General features: G+C 45.3%; 1 protein-coding gene across 3 annotated transcripts in view; it reads right to left on the bottom strand.

The window, feature by feature from the left end:
* The window catches only part of GASK1B (golgi associated kinase 1B), a 39,985-nt gene that overhangs the window by 12,369 nt on the left and 14,164 nt on the right, over positions 1–13,452 (bottom strand). For all 3 annotated transcript variants that reach the window (XM_048509640.1, XM_048509639.1, XM_048509641.1), the window contains exons 3-4: positions 6,534–6,748; positions 1,294–1,520 (exon numbers count right to left, since the gene is read on the bottom strand). In XM_048509640.1, the coding sequence (XP_048365597.1) occupies positions 1,294–1,520; positions 6,534–6,748 (442 nt within the window). The remainder of the gene's footprint in view (positions 1–1,293; positions 1,521–6,533; positions 6,749–13,452) is intronic.

Raw genomic sequence — 13,452 nt, 5'->3', positions numbered from 1 at the left:
GCAAATAATATTTTGGTCATAATCTGGAATGGCAAGTGGAGGTCAGTTCCCAAAATATGTCAGATAAGGAGGAAAGCCATGGGAGACAGAAAAGGCTAGTGCAGGGATAGGGAACCTGCGGCTCTCCAGATGTTCAGGAACTACAATTCCCATCAGCCTCTGTCAGCATGGCCAATTGGCCATGCTGGTAGGGGCTGATGGGAATTGTAGTCCTTATCTAGTCTGGAGAAGCTGCGGTCTAAGGTTCCCCTTCTCAAGGGACCAGCACAAAGGTATCTAGGCAAAGCAATGGCACAACAAGGAACATCATCTGTGAACATCATCACTTACTTACACCACACTATTCTGATATGCTATTCTGGAGATCCCCTTTCCTTCAATCCTGAGCAGCAGCTTTCTAAAAGGGCTTCGGGGAAAGGGGAAAATGGTAAACATTGCTTCCATAAATGTATTATGTTCATGGAAGTTTGAAATCAACCCAAAGTTGCTACGTAGCAAAACCAGAAAAGGGGGGCTACAATGGCAGAGCAAAGCAAAGAACTAGAAAAACCATGAGGGCCCAAGGAGGCCTAGGTAGGGTTTCCAACCTGGCACTGGCAAGTGGCTGAAGATTTTTGGCCAGTGCTGGGGGAGGTTGGAATTTCAGGTGAAGTGTGCCCACTAGGAATTTCCATAATCTGTCTGTCTTTACCAAAGTGAGTGGGGAAAATTCCTACAGTTCCTTAAAGAATGTGATGTCATTTCCAGGTGGCACCCTAGGAATCACCTCAATCTCTTTGGTCTTTACCAGATATTGGGGGAAAATTTCACAAATATCACTATCAATACCATTTCCCCCCACTTCTTAAATTATCAAGGGTGGGGGATTACGGTAAACGGGCCTCCTACCATATGGCCTCCTTCTAGTCGCGCTACTTCCGATGGCTGGTCTGAGGTTTTTTGTTTTGTTGGTACTCCCTGTTGCATTGCTATATCACTTCCAGGAAAACCCCAAAAGCAATGTAGAATAGTAGTAAAGAAGCTTATAAAGTTTCCAGTGATTCCTAGAGTTATGGGAAACTGACAGTAGGGGGCAGGAGATTGCCCACTGCCACCAGGTAAATTAAGAGTCTGGGCTTATGCTTTTCCTCCCAGGTTTTTGAATGTCTGTGGTTTAAGCCACTGCTGATGATTTTGACAGCAAGTTTCACTACTTAAAATACATAGTCAAAAGACATTGGAGATATAAAGTGAAGAACTAGGGGAAACGATACTGAACCTTATATATATTTGCAGATATATCATAGAACTTACTCTTTTATGCCATACAATATTTTGAAGTCTAGATTGTCTTCACTTCTATCAAAGAAACCTTTGTTGTCTATAAAGACCAAATGTTGTGGATCTTCCTTTCTCTGAATAATGTGAGTTAAAGCAATGCTGTCCTGGTCATCACAATTCAGATGCAGTCCTTTCTGTACACAGGAATCCTCTTTGTGAGGTTTGAACCCACAGCAGTTTTTGTCCAAGCGGTGATAGATCTGAAAGTGAAAGGTCAGGGTTTAAATTGAATATATATGGTAGATTACCAAAATAGAGCCCAGTGATATTGAAACATCAGAGAAAATCCATCACAAAATTGCTGCGTTAAGATGAATCCAAGAAATCAATACTATCTCTTCTTCCTAACAATGCTGGATTTTTCATTCTCTATAGGTGCAAATATCTTCCACATTCCACTCCTTACATATTTGTTTGCTTGGCTTTACCATTGTAATGTTTTAAAGGGATCTGCTTATCATATTTCATCCTACACTTTCCTAGATTACATTCTATGTTGATCCTATTTTGCCGAACTACCAATAGCTTTGACTGGTCCTCTCACTCACACTGGGCGGACTGATAATACTTTTGACTGGACTTTGTTTTAAACTGGCCTCTCTATATCATCTTCCCGCTCTCCCCCCTTCTATTGTTTGCAGCCTTTGCATTGGCCTAATCTGGCAAAGTGAGCTCAGACTCACAAAAGTTATGCTACAATAAATTTTATTAGTTTGTCGGGTGCCACTGGACTCCCGTTTTATTTTATCATGGATCTTTCCCCCTCAAAATATGTCTTATATGCAGTGGTGGGATTCAGCAGGTTCGCACCACTTCAGCAGAACCGGTTGTTAAAATGGTGCTTGTATACAACCAGTTGTTAAATTATTTGAATCCCACCACCGGAACCGGTTGTTAAATTATTTGAATCCCACCACTGCTTATATGCCTATCATTTCATGATGGTCAATCCAATGTATTTCTGGCCTTGCTTCACTTCACCTCTGTTTAACACAACAGCTAAGAACATAAGAGCCTGCTGGATCAGACCAGAGTGCATCTAGTCCAGAACTCTACTACTCGCAGTGGTCCACCAGATGCCTTTGGGAGCTCACATGCAGGATGTGAAAGCAATGGCCTTCTGCTGCTGCTGCTGCTGCTCCCAAGCACCTGGTCCGCTAAGGCATTTGCAATCTCAGATCAAAGAGAATCAAAATTTGATCAAGTTCCAGTGAAAAATGAATGCCTGTATGCAAATTAGTATTTATGTATAAGTTGGTTATATTTTCATGAATTTTAACACAAGTTAATGGGCCTACCTGGGTGTTTTTCCACAGCCATATCTGAATTACTATATTGTGTATGTAAAGTGCCATTAAGTCACGTCGATTTATGGCAACTCAGTAGGGTTTTCAAGGCCAGAGATTAACAGAGGTGATTTGCCATTGCCTTCCTCTGCATAAAGAACCTGGTAGTCTCCCATCCAAATACTAACCAGGGTCAACCCTGATTAGATTCTGAGATCGATATCAGGAGAGCCTGCTCTGACCCCACACCTCAGGTCAGGCCAAAGTACTGTTCTGCATAAAATATAAATCCACTCAGATTTGCCTCTCCATATTTGTATTCTTTAACCAGGTTCCATTATGTTGACAGTGTTCCATTTCATGTCTCACTTTTCCCTATTCTTCTTCTTCAGCCATGTTTCTTCTCTTTCTCATGTACTTCTCATGTGTTCACTTAATTCTTCATTTAATTCTTTCCATCTCTTTCTTTTTCTGAAAATATGTTATGTAATAGCAGCAATCTAATAAAGTACAAGGCTGAACCAAAATGGGGAACTGATTCTTTGTATCACTGAAGGCTTTCATGACTGGAATTAACTGGCTGCTGTGGGCTTTCCAGGCTGTGTGGCTGTGATATGGTGTTTTTGCTCCTTATGTTTTCACCCACATCCATAGCTGGCATCTTCAAAGGCATGTCAAGGTAAGATGTGTTTTGGGTAGCTGGATATCTGTGAAGTGTTTTGGGTAGCTGGATATCTGTTTTGTCCACCTCCCAGGTGAGAGGGGAATGAAGTGCATTTGCATGTGTCATGTTGGAGTTAATTGGGCAGCTGCATGTGCGTTTGTCCTAGTAGCTGGAATACGTGACTCATTTCAGAAACCTGAGGTGAGGCGGTGGGGGTAGAAGAGGAGTGTGTTGTCATCTAGAGGATTGCTGCATTAATGTCTCCTTTGGTGCCAGTGGGAGCCCCTGAGGCAGAGGTGTGTCGCTGCACCAGTGCCCTTGCGTTGTTCTCCCATGCTGCTCCTGGTGCAAGCAGCGTTTACACCATTGCCAAGGTCACGCTGCATTCACAGCACTTTCGGGCTCCCTCCTTTGAATTGCATTGTTATTGTAACTCTCAGTGATGTAAGTAAGGGATAATGATGAGCACTCTGAGGCATCTACTGATAATGGTAGCTGATTCAGGTTCTATACAGCCAGTCAGTCTCATCTTCTCACGCTCATTTAGTTGCTTGTTAGCTCTCACAGGTTGGCGGAAGGGGGTTTTCTTGGGGCTGGGAAGCATTAGCTGAACAATGCCTACGTACAGATAAAAGGAGTTGAGGCTTGGTATTTCACCTCTCTGAAGAGGATTATGTGCAGACAATGAAATGGGTTGACTACATTTGGCTGCACTGAACTGAGCCAGAGGGGACTGCCCATTCTCATGAAAGCCTGTTCTATAATTGTCGCAGCTATAGTCTATAAATGTAATGTAAACAGAAAGACCCACTTATTTCTTCTTCTTTTTCAAAAAAAATAGTCAATACAATCATTTCCATAATTCTAATAAAAATATACAAGAGTTAACTGCATAAGAATTTTAAAAAGTGTACAAAAGACAACTTGGCTTTTAGAAATAGGTACCAAAGTGGGAATAGTCAACTGACAGAAACTTCCTTCAATTGTATGTGCCTTTGGAAGGAATGAAGGTTCTTGTTGTTGTCATTATTTATTTACTGCTCTCTCTGGATCACAGTCAACTGTTTTCTCTATTTGAGAATAGAACAGTGGTGTGTTTTTAAAATAACAGATGAGTTATTCATCCTGTTGTGACTGTCATGTGTTTGACTTTTCAAAGCCTAAAAAAAAAAATTGGTAGGTCCTACTAAAGCTATGAGGATTAACAGTTTAGACCATGAGCTAACAATTTTTCCTGTCCTACATCTGCTTGAATTGACAGCAGCCACAGCCTTCCAGAACACCCAGTTCACCAACTGCTGGAACCCATACCACCATGATGACTTCATGTGAGTGTAGCAGAATTTGTCCAGTCTTATTGCAAAATGAGTGAGAGGAGTCAACACCAAATGCCAACCAACTACATTAAAGGCAGTGTTCGACCTTCTCTTTAGATACAAATTCTCCCCTGAAAGGAAACGTCAAGACATTATGCTTCAAGATTCTGTAAGCACCATCCTAAGCACAGTGATACCTCTCTATGTCCATTGACGTAATGCTAAGATGGCTCCAGAGGCTTCCTAAACTCAAAGGCGTAGGAAGGTAAACCAGAGCCCAGGTCAAAATGACACCCAAGTCGGTCTGCAGTACCCCCCACCCCAATGAGGCCACACACCCCTCCCAGGCCAAGCACAAGTGCAAGTGCTTCAGAAACCCAGGCTACACAGAGCCACACTGGCTCTGTAAGTTAATAAAGATTGTTTTTCAGCAGGCTTGGTCCTGCCTTTGGGCTATCTTTCAAGTTATGGTGAGCATTTTTAAAATTATGATTTTTAACTGTAATGTAGGTTTAACATGTTGTTGTCACCCTGAGCCCTTCTGGGATGGGCATGGTATAAAACTAAAACTAAACATGAATTTAAAAAAATTTAACAGCATACCCATGAGACTTTGCTAAATATGAAAATTAATAATTTGTTTATATGTGTTTCTTTTTACTTGTAACCAATCTTTATCCGTCTGCCTCCTATACTGATACCTCAATGGGCAGAAAGAAACTGATGGTGAAGACAGAACTTGTGAGAACACCACAACAATTAAAATTTCTGTGATAAACTGTAGAAGCTGCTTTGAACAGTACTGAAGTCATAGTACTAATGTTTAAAAAGTAAAATAAAAATATAGAATATTTATATATTGGCTACAATATTCAAGCAAAACTTAGACTGCTCAGAAAGTTTAAAAACAATTCCACATCTATGTCCAGCTTTATTTGGAGCTTATACACTAATTAACCCTGCAGAGTCTTAGAGCCAACTAACTAGTGAAAGAAACAGTCTGTCTTTGCTTAACCAATGTTGTAAACTGCTGTAAAACAGCTGTAAAACAACTGCTGAGAATGGAGTAAGACACAAACACCCTTTTTGTGCTTCCAACGGAGAAGCCCATTTAACCCTGTGGAGTAAACAATCTAGGCCTTTTACTTTCATGATGTCAAGAGTCTTAAAAAAGCGTCTTAAAAAAGACTCTTGAGACAAACCTGATTTCATTTCTATTGTGAATTTTTCAACACAGTGGAATTCTTCCCCTAACATATTACAAAATGTTGTGGCAATCAAACTGATTTCCCTCTTAGTGTCTCTCTCTTATACTCTCACACACAAGTTTTGCTCACACAAGAAACAGAACATTATGAAGGTTCCCCCAATTTTTCTTCAGGACACAGCATCCAAAATTCAGGGCATCTAAATCAGATTTTGGGATGTAAGATTCATGTTTTAGACAGTGAAACTGGGTGATACATGGAATATTTGAATTAATCCTTTAAAAATGTTTACTTGAATTAAAATGTAAAGATTAAAGATACAGAGTTTAAACACTTCTGCTGAGCATAAAATTCTCAGTCACATTCCCTTCCACCACTCTCACCACATGCAATGAGGATATATTGGGCCTTTCCCCACTTACCGTTTGCGGCGCGCTACTCTCAGCGCAAGTGATTTCTGCCACGGGGTCGTGTTCCCCAAAGGTGCTGTTTCTTCAGCGCCAGAAATGGCTCACGCTGAGGGGACGTGAGAGCGCAGAGTCAGGGCAGCTGCGTTGTCGCCGCCCAGACTCGTGGGGAGCGCCGCTGGACCACGCGCTATTTGGGGAGAGTAGCGCGCAGCAAACAGTAAGTGGGGAAAGGGCCATTATCAGACAACAATTCACTCGGTTTTTTTAAAAAACTTAGCTAAAACAAATCTCATGTACTGGAAATCAGTCCCTGACCATTGTTTTCCCACCTGTAACAGAAAATCAAGGAGAGCCATCTTGGACCATTCATGGTGATGGATATCTGTGCATCCCCACTCTGCTTTGGACACTTTATGATTTTGCCAACACTTTTGCTTTAGTTGCTGTTTGTAGGCCCCCCAGGTTAGCTTCAAGGAAGAGTGTGTCTCATTGTCTGTTTGACACAAGGAAGAATCCCAGAGAATCACAGGATGTGGCTGATCATCTAAAGTGAACAAAAAGAAAGAGATCAAAAAGATCTGGTATCATAACTAGACCATGCATTTAGGACTTACAACACTTGGCCAATCTTTAGATATTGTCTAAAATCTCAGTAGTTTAACAGCACAGGTTTGTAAAAAGCCATGTTAAAGATGTGGTAGGAAGAATCTGAAACCAGCAAAGATTTTACTTCCTTTGGTTAATGTGGTCATATGCCACATCTAAAGGAAGACACTACACTAAAGGAAGAACTCTGGACATATAATTGTCTCCAATGTCTGAGAAGAACAGATGCTTTTCTGCTTCAAAAGCAATATTTTAAAGGAAACCATACTGCAAGAAAAGATTGATTAAATAGATTAAATCATTTGGCAGATCACACCATGTGTAAATCATTGTAGTTAATTCAATCTCAGTGAAGAAACATTCATTTATGGGAGTGTCATCGTTTAATCATACATGTATGATTAAACAGTCAATTCCAGAATCCAAAGAGGAGATTCATATTCTCATCTTCCTAACTAGCAGATAACTTTGAGAGAGTGCAGAAGCATAAACAGTGAGTGACTGATTTATAATGCAATTCTAAATAGAACCACACCATTCAAAACTCATTGATTTGTATGGATTCAGAAGAGTTTAAGCCTTTTTGGGATTGCATTGCAGGTCTCAAAAAGTAGAATCATAGCAAGACTGTGAGACATTGCAGAGAAAAGTTAATCAAAACTGTATGAATACTATATTGTTTTAAAACTGTGTTTGAAAACTGAAACATCTGCTAATTTTATTTTACTCTCCTTTTGGCTTTCTTTTTCTTTGAACCAGACTGTATCACTTCAGATTGCAGATGGTGGGTTAGGTAGGGAGTGACTATCTTAAAAAATACAATTATCTAGAACAGTGGAATATCAAGAGGTAGGATCAGCTAGAATTTCTTTGGGCGTTTTCGCACACACTGTATGTTGCAGATCTGGCATGTGAGGTCGTCGCCGTATCACACATTTGTTTGCACACACTTAAGCCGAAATGTGTCCCGACCCCCTTTCTGTTCCACATTCCAGCCGTTGTTCCGCATTTTTCCTGTCGGCTGCGATACTTTGTGCAACTTCTCTTGGAAAAACGCATGACGGGTTTCCCCAGAATTTGCTTGCTAGTTGCGAAACAAAAGTGGAGGCCGAAAGTGGATCAGAAGCGGCAGCGAGGGTTTCACGCCCACCGTGTGACGCAGATTTGATCTATCCAATGAAGTGCGACGGCGAGTTCTTGCTGGCGCGACGCACATTCCTTTGTTCCTTTGCATCTCACTTCGGACTTTCCCCCCTCGTCCCGTTAGGTCGAGTAGCCAAGCTCTTGCAGCTCGACCCACCGAGGGCCCATTCGTGGCCCAGCACGGTGACTCTCGTCAGCTTGCTCTTTCCTGCTCCCCGTTACCCGCTGATGCAACATTTCGAGCATTCTCGGTAACAGGATGGGAGGGAACTTCAACGCGCACAAACAATCCGCCGCCATTTCGGGTAAGGGTCCTGGTAGGGGCGTATCATGGCGGCCGGAGGAGATGAAGGACCTCATTGCCGTGTGGGGTAAAGAAGAGAAGTTCAAGCGCTAAAGCTGAAGTCCACCTCACCGCAACTTGGACGGTATTTGAAAGGGTGGTGGCAGTTGAAATGTTTTGCCAAAGGGGCACAACAGGACGTCCGTTGGAGTGCAGGACGAAGGCAAAGGAACTTTGAAAAGGGACTTTAAGCGGATACACCAGCACAACAAACACTTCAGGGAATGGGGCCTCCCCTGACGCATGCCCTTCTATGAGGAGCTCGAGCAGATGTTGGAGGGGACAGGACGATCAACCCCCCACATCAGCTCCGGGCGACAGAGTGCGTGGTGACTGGCTTCTGAAGACTTAGCGGCACGTAGGGATTCCCACCAGCGTGGGGAGCAGAGACTTGAGACCAGCGGTAGACACGAGACCCCTGCAGGTTTTCCACCCATCCCCTACATCCCAGGGTGAGTTTTCCTATACTTCTGCCTGATACCCCCGGATGCAGCGCTTTGCTCTGTTTTGTGCCTCTATTATGATGGGGCACTCCAGACTCTGCAGTAATGCATTTCACTTCTGGGTCTGTTTAAACGTGGTCCCCGCTCATGCCCCATTTCGCGGTAATGTCGCGTAGATGTGTGTTCAGAAGAGTTGCCAATGCTTGCATTCCCGCTTCGTAAAGCTGTTGTTAATGGCATTAAAAGTGCTGCAGTGACTTCAGTGGGTGAATCCTCAATTGCCCCCTCGCTTCCTCTTTGCCCAACGTTTCTGCACGGAAAGCTACTGAACTTTTGGCGCTTTTTTACGCCAACAGTGTCCACCTCTGAAATCAGCAATTCTCCACCGAGGACGATGCCGCGCAGATCCCTATGTCGCCCAGATGAGTGGTGAGTTTCGTGGCTGTTTAACCTGCTGGGTGTAAAGGCCATGCTTTGTAGAGGTTCCCCGCGACGTCCCTCTCCATCACAGTGCGCCAAAAGTGGGGGCGGGTTAAGGAACTGCTGCTCTTGATGGAATTTCCCCCAAAACAGCAGTGCACTTTCAATGGTTTCCTTCCAGGAGAACGATGCAGGGATCAATGGTCCCCTCCGCGACCTTGGCAGGCAGGTGCCTTCTCAAAACACTCTGCACCGCGGCGGCCTTTTACCCTTCCAACAATGTGTACTGGGGATGGTACGGTGGACCAGCCATAATGAAGAGCACACAAGTGGAACTTTGCCTGTGCATCACTGTGCGCACTTGCTGCGGGAGCAGAGGGAGATGCGGCAGAGGAGTTCTCTACATCTTCATGTTCCCCTTTAGCTTCAGCTTTGCTCTGCCAGCACAGATATGTGCTTGCTGCTTTTGCAACATTTGCATGCAGCACAGACGTAAGCTAGTTTTGGGTGTGAGGGAGGGTGGGGAACATTTGATTTTCTGACCTGTGTGTGATAACCATTAGATCAATTTTCCCTGCAAATGCGGCTGTGTGAGCATTTCGTTTTGAAACAGCGGTCACCGAAACTCTGGCCAAACATCTCTTCATACGGTGCGGTTCAAGGGAGCGCGGCCACCTTACAAAGCTTGCTGGTGCTTTTCTCCCTGCCGTGGTGTGCATGCGCATCTGGATGTAGCCGTGAAACTTGAAGACTCCATGGTTTTACTGCACCAACCACGGGCAGTGTGTCACACCTTTTTTTGAAGAAAGCGTGTGAGGCCACCACAATAGGATGCCTCTTAGCCATTGCCTGTTAGTGCTGCATGGCTGCGCCCTGCCAGGGTGGTATTAGCCCGAACGCATATTCAGCGACCAAATACTCCTGCAGCCAGTCAGCTTTTCCACAGCACAATGCGTTAGTGCTTTTCCAAAAGGAAGAAAAGTGATGAGTGCGCCCTCATGTTCTTTCTCCTTCATGGCAGCTCTCTTTGCAGACACCTCTGGTGACATGAATGATGTCCTTGACCATCCTATTGCTGGGAGTTCTGGTGCCAATGAAGGTGCGTTGAAAAACAAACCCCCACCCCACCCCAGCGATTTTTGTGATAGGCACTCTGAGAGCATCGGACACCCACTCCATTGCACGACCAGAGAAGACACCATGCCGCAAAACTGAGCTGCTCATTACTCGTGCGTGCCCGTTGAGCTCTCACTGCTTGAGTCTCAATGTGAATGCTAGGGGTTATGATTCAGCTTCTCTGCAAACCCTGGGATGCCTATGCAGATCTGCTCATGTGCTCAACAAGAAAGTGTGTCTCCCTCCATTCAAGCCTAGGGTAGATGACAGTTGATTCATAAAAGTTCCTTCCATGACCTGCCTATTAATTTTGCTTCTTTTCACAACAATTTCCTCTTACAGGCTCCACACCCATGCCCATGATGGAGACCCCGCTGACTTCGCAAATGAGGAGAATGACTGCTGACAGGAAGCGTGTGCGGCGTGTTAAGGTGCTCGCTGACTTTCTGCGAAGAGCCATGGTGGAGCAGGGAGAGGTCGAGGCGATGGAAGGGAAACGCTTCGAGGATAGGCCGGGGAAAAGGAGGTGGCGTCATTCATGCAGAACCGCGCAGAGCAAAACAGCGAGCTGTCATCGCTGAGGCTGGCCATCGACAGAGGGAATGACATAATGCAGACCCTTGTGACTGGCTTTGCTGCAAGCATAAGGCTCCTCGGGTGGCTTGAGGGTGCTGGGGGTTCATTGAAACCTCTGCTCCTGAGGTCGCATCCACACACACCTTACCTGCCCAAAGCGTTTCAACAGTGCCTGGCCACTTGTGCAATTTCTGTAGCTGCAAATCTCAGTGAGGAATCACGGCAGAGGTGACTTATCCCCACTGTGGCTGAGGACACCCGAGGTTGGAGTCACTGTGTAAGGCACCACAGTGCCCCTCCCATCACAGAGTGGAGGACATCATGATGGTTAGGGAGACCTCTGAGCTGTGCTGCACTCAGGTGGCTTGCCAAGAATGCAACCAATGCACAAAGCGGCGTGAGGAAGCCCAAAGCCAGAATGGACCTATGAGGAACCATTCCCCGTTATTTCTCTGTCTGCACTCCACTGCGGGCAAGCCCCCCCCCTGCTTTTACATAGGTTAGCAATGCGCGTTTAAGCATCAGAGTTTAATTTGTTTTTATATTTTTATAAAGCGTTACACTTACCTATATCTGGTAGGATTTACTTGGAGAGGATGGTCATGGAAAGAAGCGACAATCCCTCTGCTTTGCAGAGATGTAACCAACAAGCGATAATAAAACAATGGTAGCGAGCATTTTTGAAAATTAAGTACGCTTTATTGTGTGAGTTAAGCAATGCATTAAGAAAGAAGTTAAAGACAACTGAGGGTCGCGGGGAGATGGGTTAGGAAAGTTTGGTGCTTGTTTTGGCTGGATACCGCAGCCATGTGGACTGCCTTCTCTGCGGCCCTCCGGCTTTTCCAGCAGCCTCCTGGCGTGGCCCCTTCCTCCTGTTCATCCACTTCTCAACCACAGCCAGCCTGCGAAAACCAGATGTATACCGAAGAGTGTAGAAGATATAACACCAGGAAAACAGTAGATGAGGCAAAGCGCGGGATACCAGATTTCCTCGCGGCAACTAAGCCGCACATCTCCCCCTCCCCCCCTTCAGAGCTTGCCAGTACCCGTAAGCCATCCCAGCTCCATGCAGATGTTCTGCTGCATATGGCAGCTCATCCCCCCCCACCGGTTTCCTAAACTCACAGTTGGCATCCAGCGATGGCTCTGTCACGAGTGCTGTAACTTCTGCGATGTCGTGGTTTCTGATGCTGAAGCCCTGCATTAGTCAGAGCCCCCTCTGGGTCCCTAGACATTCCTGGCAAACATGGAGAGATTGCAGAGCCAGTTAGCATTGGAAGATGCTGGACACAACTCTCAGTAACAGCGCCAACGTTGGAATCCCGCGGCACCACCTTTCCCAAAGAACATGGCACTCTGGGTGACAAGTGGAAACACCCTCATCTCTTCACTGCACTGCAGCTGGGTGGCCCCTAAACTCCTCTCACTCATAGTTTTTTGGTGGTGGGCGCAGCTATCCTGTGAAGGGGAATAAGGGGATGCATGGCTTTAAATCCCAGATAGCCACTTCACATCTAACATTTAAAAATTGCTCTCTCTCCCACATTCCAACAGTGCTCCTGCTGTCGAGTGTGGTAATACAGCGAAGAAAATGCACTTTCAAACACCTACCACGTTTGTTTGGAAATGGGCTGCATGCCGTATGTGTCTTGGGGGGAGGGGCAGCTGTTGGCCACTGAATTTCCGCAAACTCTCCCTCTCCCACCCTCATTGAACTGCAGGCCAGCATGTAGGCCTCCCTACAGACAAGGGTAGGGGTTGAAAACTGCATGCAAGGTCCCCAATTTCTTTACTTTTTTAAGTTTCTTAAGTTCTTTTTCAAGTTTTTAAGTTTGGGTTAGACTCCACACATCAACTGTCTCAATTGCATGGCAACCTCAACCTTGCAAGGGGGGGTCGGGACTATGGCGCGCTCTACAATGTGTCCGCTGTTGGTTAAAGAGTGTAACCTTTATGCACGTTGATGGAAAACCTTTGCTGCAATGCAAGCAACAGGAGAGGCGGAGGCACCTGAAACACTCACGTCATAATGCGCTCCCACCATGATTTCAATGCGCTTTGCAGCTAGACTATAAGGCCTGATAGAGAGTATGCATGTGCGGGAGGGGAGATCAACAGCGCTCACATACCGGCTTTCATTTGCATGAGTAGGGAAGCAGTAAGGGAAGAGCAGAAAGAATGTGGCCTCCGGGCCCCCTTCCTCTACTGCAGCATGCTCAAAGGGCATCACATTCCCCTCTCACTTGCCCACCCTCAGAAGACTCTCCCACTTGCCGCTAGTGTGGGTCAGAATACAGCCATTAAAGGCTGGGGGGGAAAGCCAAAGTAAAACCAACAGCAAGTCTATTTGGGCTTGTGCGTGGAAAACCTGAAATTGAAAAGGTAAGGCTTCACGCATCACACCAGCTGCATTGACGCGTTAGGTTGCACCCACGCCCTGAGAGTGGTCTGGCTCTTGCTGTTAACCTCCAAAGCCACCGCTGCAGAAAGTTCATTGCTACCTGCAATTTGCTCGTGCACACAGTCACTCCTCTAAGCTTTGTGCTCAAGCAGACCCATTGCTGCCGAGCGCTCTGTAAAACTAAAGTAAAAGTCACACTC

Source organism: Sphaerodactylus townsendi, linkage group LG10, assembly GCF_021028975.2.
Source record: "Sphaerodactylus townsendi isolate TG3544 linkage group LG10, MPM_Stown_v2.3, whole genome shotgun sequence".
NCBI classification, from domain to species: domain Eukaryota; kingdom Metazoa; phylum Chordata; class Lepidosauria; order Squamata; family Sphaerodactylidae; genus Sphaerodactylus; species Sphaerodactylus townsendi.
Note: the sequence above shows the minus strand (reverse complement) of the source record. Positions and strands in the feature narration are given on the sequence as shown.